This window comes from Tinamus guttatus, unplaced genomic scaffold (genome assembly GCF_059628265.1).
Source record: "Tinamus guttatus ecotype Peru unplaced genomic scaffold, ASM5962826v1 Tinamus_guttatus_pri_ptg000211l, whole genome shotgun sequence".
Lineage (NCBI taxonomy): Eukaryota > Metazoa > Chordata > Aves > Tinamiformes > Tinamidae > Tinamus > Tinamus guttatus.
The window spans coordinates 3,071,737-3,081,207 of NW_028288745.1; the positions used below are offsets into that span (position 1 = coordinate 3,071,737).

General features: G+C 36.6%; 1 protein-coding gene across 2 annotated transcripts; it reads left to right on the forward strand.

Moving 5' to 3' along the window:
• The first annotated feature begins 992 nt into the window (after positions 1-992).
• On the forward strand, positions 993-8,965 carry LOC104577218 (coagulation factor XIII B chain). 2 transcript variants are annotated; one of them, XM_088524565.1, is made up of 11 exons: positions 993-1,063; positions 2,268-2,468; positions 2,993-3,178; positions 3,584-3,760; positions 3,915-4,091; positions 4,863-5,042; positions 5,367-5,456; positions 6,098-6,292; positions 7,625-7,828; positions 8,244-8,426; positions 8,754-8,965. In XM_088524565.1, exons 1-11 carry the CDS (start codon positions 1,000-1,002, stop codon positions 8,963-8,965), a joined length of 1,869 nt encoding a protein of 622 aa, XP_088380691.1. In that variant the 5' UTR covers positions 993-999. The 2 variants fall into 2 exon arrangements, with proteins under 2 accessions (XP_088380691.1, XP_088380690.1); XM_088524564.1 differs by lacking the exon at positions 993-1,063 and having other exon boundaries at positions 2,318-2,468; positions 8,244-8,430; positions 8,754-8,879.
• The last annotated feature ends 506 nt before the right edge of the window (positions 8,966-9,471 follow it).

The window sequence follows — 9,471 nt, forward strand, 5'->3', positions numbered from 1 at the left end:
TGTTAAATACGATACAATACAAGTGTGCAGTTGTCCAATGTGGAGAGGCATGGGTGGAGGTGGGTGAAATCGGACTACTGATGTCAAAAGTGGCTAGTGCTTTGGACGTTTTAAGTTGACTTTCTAGGGAGCTAGAGAGGATCCTATGTGGCATTAGGGAAAAGATTATAAGAAGGAACGAAAGGATGTTATATTAAAAAATCTAAAAGGTGAATTTCCGACCTGTATATTTTACAGGTGACAAGTGAAGAGGGCTTTCCTCCTATCCAGTCAGCAATATAAAAAGCATTTATTTGTTCATCACATCTCTTCTTTTGTGCCTTGGAACTGAATTTTCCCAGAGCAAGTCTAAGAAAGCCATAAGAGTAAAACAATAGTGTCATTTTCCAACTCCCCACCCCCAAATTTGTAAATTATTCTTCCAAAGGGCAGAGCATGTTGCTATATCAACATCAGTCATTGTGCAGTTAGTTAAAGAATTACCCGAGTCTTCAAAGTGATGATGTATGGTAAATATTTCCCTTGCTTAAAAAAGGGGACTAGTTATATAGTGCAAAACCTACTGGACCAACAACAGCAGTGACTATGTTTTTAACTAAGAGCTTTCAGAATAAATAGATAATGAAGCTGTTTCATTAGGTGGTGGCGGTGGAAGGGAATCTTCTATTTCCTCTTACTTTAGCTGAGGTAAATAATCTGATAACATAATGCCCCTTAAGAGTTCTAAGTTTAAGAGGTTCTGGAGGGATGGTGTTTAAATTGCTGTAAATTGTTCCATAAGGTTGTTGTCCTGTCAAACAAAAGTAGACTTCTGCATGTTCGGTTAGGGTGTTTGGAAAATTAAAATGTTTTCATTGAAGTAACTTGCATATTACAAAATATTACAAATATGAAAGTTTTTTTTTGAATTCCTTTGAAAATTCAGTTAATTATTTACTAAAGTAATACTCAGTGAGTTTTCAGAGTGGTGGAAAACTATTGATGGCGGTAGTGCTGAAGATGAGACTTAAAAGCTGGATTTTCTTCATACTTATGATGAGTTCAGGCAAAATCTTTGCAGAAGGTAAAAACACTGCTTTGTTATTAAACTGCATATTCTAGACTCGATATTCATTTAGATAAGTGCAATGACTTTCATATCTTCACTAAAAACAATTTAAGTGTTTAAATAAACATTTTTAAAGAAACGCCATATTTAAACAAGTCTTAAAGTATGATTGTGTGGGAATGTGCAACAGCTAGCCTGGGGTGATGTTTCACATCTGGAGCTGTTCTCTATCTCCTCTTTTACTAGTGTTTTGTATTCCAGGATTTGTGTAGCTTGCATATCGTTTAAACTGCAAACAGTGTCATTAATGGCAGAAGTATCACTTGGAGGCATTTCATTTGTTTCTGCTGCTGTAGCTTGAGCAGCCAGGACGCTTGTCACAACTACCGCTGTCTTCACAAGACTTTTGGCCCTCTGAAAAACAGTTTTGCATAAAGGGATAGGTCAAGCGTTAAGGGTGTTTAGATACCAGCCCTTTCAGACTTGTAATTACACACAAATATAAATGGGTTTCGGAGCTTTTTATTCTGATAGGATACAATGGCTGTGTGAGGGGAGGAATTCTAACAATGACAACCAAAAATTCCCTTGACACTTTCTCTTTAGTAAAACTCTGCATTAAATTCTAGTGACTATGGAGTACAAGACTTTTTTCTTTTTTTTCTTTTCTAGCATTTGTAGGGTAAATGTAGCAGTACCTGAGGAAAGTTATGCAATTTTAAATTTTGATCTTTCAGATCAGATGTCCCTGCAGAGATTTGAGGGGAGGGGGAGAGTTGAGTTTCTTTGTCTTTCAGACAAGTGCACACACAAGATGTGCACAGAGGCAGTGTGGGGTTGGTTTGTTTTCATTTTTAATGCCTTAGTGTCATGTTTGGCACCAATCCTTTTAAAATCTTCTGTTATCCTCTTCTATGCCTACGATGCAAATTTACATCAAGTGCCATGGACCTGGACTTAGTTCATAATTTTGGTACCTTTTAGTTTGAATGAGTCTTAAAGCTTCTTGTTGAGAATGAATTTTTAAACAAATACATCTTTAGAATAAGCATGGAAACTTAGGTGAATAATTTCTAATATACGGAGGGCTGTAAAAGACTTCTCTGACCTTCTAAGCATTTTACTCACCTTGTTTGAAAGCCTGAATGAAAACAACTAACTTCAAGCAAATTAATGCATGGTGATATTTCTAGTGAAAAATACTTTATCCTTTTTGTAGATGAACCTTGCAGTTTGCCACACATAGAAAATGGAAAGATTGCCCAGTACTACTATAATTTCAAAAGTTACTATTTCCCTATGCGCAAGGGAAAAAAGCTTTCCTATTCTTGTGTGGCTGGTTATACAACTGAAACTGGGAGTCAAGATGGAAGAGTGACTTGTACAGTAAAAGGATGGTCTCCAATGCCACAGTGCTACAGTGAGTTAATTTCCTTAATTTCATTATTGCTTCTAGCTGAAAAGTTTGTTTTATTTTAATCTGAGCTTCCTTAAGTCTACAGAACAGGAGCTGTAAAATATGAGGGATAAAATGCAAAAGTTAAGACAATAAGTAGAAATCAATCCTTTATCTATATGACCTATGTGTATTTATATCTGAAACACTTTTACAATGATATATATTAAAAGGATTTTTACCACATATCTTTTACATAAGCACTCCAACTAGGGAAAATAAAACCTGCCAGTTTTCTCCCAGGTGTGAATTTGAGTCTCCTCAGCTCCTGCTTCCTTGGTTGGTTGTTCCATGTTATTAGTACTTAAAAGTGTTTGTTAGGTGATTGTATAGAAAAATTCTTCAACGGGTCAAGAAAATAAGATAGGATCAGGGAGTTAGTTAAAAGCCCCCTTCCCTTGCATCTCTGGATATGCACTTTTATTTTCAGAGAATGAAAATACTCTGCTAACAATTTCATTCTAACCAAGTTTTCTCCCTCCATTTAGAAAAGTGTAACAAGCCTCTTTTGGAAAATGGCCTTTTTTATGGTACGGAAGTGTACTTCAAGCTACAGGAGAAACTGAAATACAAATGTAATTCAGGCTACTACACTCCAAGCGGTGGAACTGAAGGAACGGTGCAGTGCCATCCTGCAGGATGGTCCTCCCAGCCGAGCTGCACTAAAAAAAGTGGTATAACTCTGTATTCCTCTCTTTATAATCTTCCTTTCCAACTCTGCTGTCCTTGCTGTGCTTGTAGGGCCAAACTGCCTGTGGTAGGTTACCACTGGAATACCCTGAGGTAGGTTCTTAGGGGTTCCTTGCAAGATTAAGTTGTCAGATTTCACATGCTGCATGTCTTTTGAAGTAGTATAAATAAAATTATAGGTGGAAAGAATCAGTATAAATAAAACTGCGTTGTTTCAAATAAATCCTTCTCCATCCACATTTTGTTACTGAATGGAAACTCAAAAACTTATGCAAGCTATTGCATTTTTAATTATTATTAGCCCTTTTCATGTCTGAAGAAAATCTTACAAGAATGCCTTTTCTGTTCGCTTCATCTACTTATTAATGCCTATGTTTTATTTATTTAAGAGTCCTGTCAAGTACCCGCTTTACATCACGGCTCCTACCTCACAACGCAGCGAGTGCTGCAGGTGAACGAGACGCTGCGGTACAAATGCGCCGAGGGCTATCGAACCGCCGGGGGCCAGGCGGCCGAGGAAGCGGTGTGTCTAGCGCTGGGCTGGTCCCTCACGCCAAACTGCACGAGTACGTCACGGGCTTGAAAAGAGCTGTGAACCTGGCTTAGTCTCTAGCTGAAAAGAAAATTACAAATTTGTTTTTACAAACTGCTGGGAAAAACAAAAGCAAACCCTTTCCTCAAATTCTTTGTTTTTTTAATCTGTGTTTTTTTTTTTCATAGAAACAAGTTACTGCTCTTTGAGTGCAATAGAACACGGAGGTTTCTATCCTGTGAAGAAAATCTATGACGAGGGAGATGTAGTTCACTTTTTCTGTGAGAAAAATTATTCTCTTAGTGAATCTGACCTAATTCAATGTTATCATTTTGGATGGTATCCAGAACCACCAATATGTGAAGGTACCTTATCAATGCTGTTGTAATATGTAAAAGTTTCAGTGAAAGGTCAGCACCATCTTTGATGAAATGTTTTATGGACACACAGAGTTTGTGTTTTACAACCTCACTATATTTGTACGTGTTTTCAATAGAAGTAGCTAGAATGGTCCTCAAGAAGTCAGCAACGTGCATTTAGCAATTATTAACACTTCCAAAAGGAAGAGTTTCTAGATATTGGAGGCTCTGTAGTCTTGGAAGATTCCCTTCCGATTTATAGCACATAGCAGAAATGGCTAGAAATGAACTTTTAGGTTAGCTAAGAATGAGAACGTGACCTAAATCTGGTGTTGGGGGTAGATCATCACAAACTTCATTTTGGCCCCTGGAACTGGGTATGATTACAGCTGCTTATGTAGAATTGGAAGTGATGAATAAGTGTCAACTTCTTAGGCACTAACAGCTAAATATTCAGCATAAAAATCTCCTGGAGACCTTACTAACTCTTCATGCAGAAATTACAAGTTTCTTTACAATAGTACAACAATGTGTTTCCTTTCTTTCCTGTTTGAGTGTAAAAACATTTTTTGGGGGGGGTCTTCATTTTGTTTAGAAAATGAAGGAAAATGGTTACTTCGGATCAGCCAAAAATGTCTTCTGAATGGTAGGCTTGCATACTGTAAAGTAAAGCGAATTGTGTATGTGGTTTTGCTTAGAGAAACCTGCTCACTATTTTGATAGCTTGACTAAAATTCTAATATTTGAACAAACAAAATATGCATTTATTATTTTCAGACCTGAGAAGTAAATGCCCTCCTCCACCTCTTCCTCCTCACACCCACATCAGCACAGCCTTAAGAACATACCGTAATGGAGACAAAGTTCGAATACAGTGTCAGAGTAACTTGGAAATGCGAGGCCCAGAGGAAATCCGGTGCGAAAAGGGAAAATGGACATCGCCCCCTGTTTGTATTGGTTAGTAGTTTTGTAAAGAGTGAGGCCTGAACAGAAACACTCCTTCAAATAATGTATTTCGAGAGCCTCGGTTTCCATATCTATAAAACTATTTCCTCTTCCATTAAATTCTGAGAGGAAAAGTACTGTGTAACTTGCAAACAATCCATTTTTCATGGATCAAGGGACAGTACAACCTAGATGAAGTCATATGAAAGCTAGGTTTTGTGTTTTTCCCCTGGAATACTGATTTTATTAAATCTTGCAAAGCTGTAAAGCTTCTGTCTGTTATGGTATTTGGAAACAAATGAGAAAGCTGTTTCTAAATTGTTGCTGTGATTTTAGGAGCTATGGATAGATGGGAATCTGAGCCACCACCATCGCTTGAGGCAGATACAGCAAGAACAAACAAAACATATCACAGTGAAGATATAAGTAAGCAAACATTGCTTTTCTGTTTAACAAGAAATTCAATTCTCTCCATTGATATTACATAGACTTTATGACTACTCTTACTGCTCTACCTAGAATAGTTCCTTACTCTTGAAAGTATTTTCATATGCATCAATATTAATGTAGCAGTCAGATTGACTGGATTAAAGCCTAGGGTCACTTGTTTCTAGTGCTTGTAAGTTGCTTCGATAAGCTGGTACTGTATTAGTAATTTTGATTACTTAATTCATTAGCATTTGCTTTCTATCATTTTGTTCCTCTTCTGTTAGTATTGCCTAAACGTGCAAATTTAGGAGTATTTTGTTGAGTTCAGTAGTTCCGTTACGGGTTATTTTGTTTATTGTGGACCCTATAATGGGCTAAGCACTTCAAGGAACAAATAGACAGTTTCCTCACAGAAAAACAAATAGTCCATATTTAGTGTAAAACAGGAAGAAACAAGAGTGGGCATAGATGAGTATAGAGATACAATGTCTGTCTGCACTTCAGTAAGGCAAATGTACGGTCTCTGGTATATTTGAACAAGAAATCATATTAGTGTACACTTTTTGCTTCAAGTCTTGTGGTTCTGATGCTATCAGTTGTGTCAACATTGTTTTAAAGATCTAATTTCCTATCTCCAGATCCCATCTTAGAAATGCAGCAGGAGTGTGCCTCTCCACCTGTGATTAGAAATGGTATCCTTCTTGGCCCATTACTGATGAGTTACCAAAACGCCTCCTCAGTGGAATACAGTTGCCAGCGCTACCATGTTCTGGATGGACCTAGTACTGTTTACTGTGAACGAGGAAACTGGACCCCACAACCAACTTGCTTAGGTAAGTCTTTAAAGGAAAAAAGAAAAATTTTTCACACATAAGATAGAAAGATGAGACTGGAAAGGATGTTAAGATCCTCCTTTCATGACTATTTTTTTCATCTGAGCTAATAAAGATTCCAGAAATGCAAGAGTGAAGCCAAATGAAATATAATTAGGTCACCCCTGCTAGATGTCCCTCCAACCTGCTCTTACAAGCACCTAGTCAAATAAATTCCTCTATTTTCCCAAGTGAGATATTCTAGAACTTGGCAATATCTATTATCTAGGAAGATATTATAGTTTCTTAACTCTCTGCGTCATCAGTTCAGTGAATTTCTTCCTGTCCTTCCACGGATACAGAGAAGAGTCATTGTCATAGTGACTAGTTCAGACATGATTGTAATAATATTTTGAATTTCATTATAAAACCTTCTTTTCTTTTATTTTGTGTTCTTCTATGTGTAATCTCATTCTGGACTCTGTGAACTAGTGAAAACTTGTTTCCTATGAACATTTCATCTGTCTCCTAGGCATGTGAATAACCACATTGTCCTCTGCATGTTTTCCATTAAGTTCTTTTCAGCTCCCACCTCACCAGGCAAGAAACAGTACATACTGCAATTAGTTTGAAACAGTATCAATACTGATCTGCTGATATGGTGCTGTCATCAGAATGTGTAACAGCTGATTTCTTCTTGCCTCTCCTTCAGCAAAACATTAATAAGGCTCTCTATTAGGAAACTATTTTCAAGGAACTTGTAGAAATTTAATTATTTTTATGTCTGTTCTGTGAGGCTCTATTGAACTTGAACAGAGGTTTCAAAAGCCAATGAGGTAACCAACTAGTGGAAGGACAGGTTACTTTATGTGATTGTGACATTAAATTTTCTTGAGAAACTGTCAAAACACTTCCTTAGGTTAATAGTTTAGACCTAAGTTAATTGTTTAAACCAATAGTTTAAACCTTGTGCTGTTAGAGAAACAAGTTCATTTTAATGGATGATTCCTTTTGTTATAAAAACGCTTTTCCAGTTATAGCAAATAGTAGTTTCTTCTTCAACAGTAAACCCAGATTACAATATATTTACAATATATCTGTGGAAAAAAAAGATTTTGTCGGAAGTACATGATTCCTGTGATTTATTGCATATTATTTGTTACGTCAGCCCATTTCTTTATATTCATTTTTATACATCTGTACACTTATACATTCTTTTCCTTTTAGGATACTTAGCACTTTTAGAACTGTTGATTTAGATTTTTCTTTCCTTCCTTAGGAAGGAAAGAAATCTTCTTAGTTAAGAAATCACATGTAGTTAGTTTTTTATTGACGTAGACTTTTATATCCTAGAACCATGCACTCTTAATCCAACCAAGATGAACAGTAACAACATAGAGCTAAAATGGAGACAGGAAGGATTAATTTTCCTACATGGTGATCTCATAGAGTTTGAATGTAAACCAGGATACAATTTTCCCGAAACTACCATAGCATCTCCTGGAAGGACACAGTGTAACCGTGGAGGAGTGAAATATCCAAAATGCATTGCGGAAGGTAAAGCACTAACTACTTTTTTTCTGTAATTTTTAATTCATCAATCTTGGACCTACTTAGGAGGTCCAGCAGTAGAGGCTAAAAATCTGCTTTCATGAAGTTCAGAATTCAACAGTCCCTTGCAGCATACAAATATATTTTCAAATATATTTTCAAATATATCTGAGCTTAGAGAAAATTCATCTTCCTTTAATTGGGAACACCTTTGTAAGAACATAACTTTAAACATTTAACTGCACACAGTGGATTTCTTATGGTTAGTGGGAGACTCTGTTCCGATCTGAGATGATGAAATAGTAAAAAAAAAAAATACCCTATTGGGTCAATTATTGAGTGTTGATAGGAATTTAAAACTACTTATGTGGTTTTTTTTCTTATGCTGAATATTTCTCAAATGTTTTTAACGTTATTCCAGCTCCTATGGAAAAATGTGGCTCTCCACCTTTTGTAGAGAATGGTGCTCTTACTCTCCCAGCCCTGGCTGAGTACGACAGTGGTTCTTCCGTTCAGTATAACTGCTCTGACTATCACACCTTGCAAGGATCTGACAGGATCTACTGTTCTAAGGGACAGTGGAGTTCACCACCAGTTTGTATAGGTGGGTATGATAAGATAAACGAGCATGTGATTTATTTCAGTCTATAATTCAGATACATGGCATTTATAATTTCACTGCTGGCAGCTAGATGTCAGCTTAATTTTTTTTTTTCAGACATTAAAGTTTTAATAGAAGCAAGTGTAAGCTTGTTTGGCTTTTCTTTCTAAATGTATCACACATACATCTGCAGTAGTTAAAAATATAGTGATTTTCTGTATAACTTAGTAAGAGGATAGGCAATAATCTAAATTACGTATAGACTAGTTAAAATGATGCAATTTCAAAAATTGTGAATCTATTAATGTTAAATATTTCTATTTCCTTTAGAACCATGCACTTTGTCAAAAAATGAAATGGAGAAAAATAATGTGATGCTGGAAAGTTTTTATGCAAATCAAATTTACTTTTACCATGGGGATTTTGTTGGATTTTACTGTAAACAGAACCATTTTGGAGCAGAATCTGGTACAACTTTATTTCAAGTGCAGTGTAAGAGAGGACGGCTGATCTATCCAAGGTGTATAGAAAGAGGAAAATAAGTCCATATTAATGGCAAAGGTATGTTCATGCTCTTTTTCTGTGATCGACCGCTGAATTAAGATGGTATCGTGTGTTTGCGATCACTACAATCAGCTTTGAGAAATGGGTGTTCAGTGGCACTGTTAGATCCAAGCTGAAGGTGGAGGAGTGTGAGAAAGCAGGATGAGGGCTGGGAATGCAGGAGCACAGTACAAGATTGGGATACAGTGTATGGAAAAAAAAAAAAGGACAAAGGAGTTCTGTAAGGCTTAGAGTGCTAAATTTGAGGATATATCACAGGCTGGAGGATTTGAGCAGAGTGACAAGAAGATGCTAAACATGTAATCTTCTGTGATGTGACTATATTGACACTGGAAGCTTTGATAGTATGAATTTTCTTGTGGTTAGAGCATATAGCTAAATTAAAAGCTGGTTGGTTCCATGACCTTCAAAGGGAACGTAAAGTCTACTTTTACAATGAGAGAGGCCTGTTTCTTTTGCCCATCTTAACAGCAGCCATGTCTCC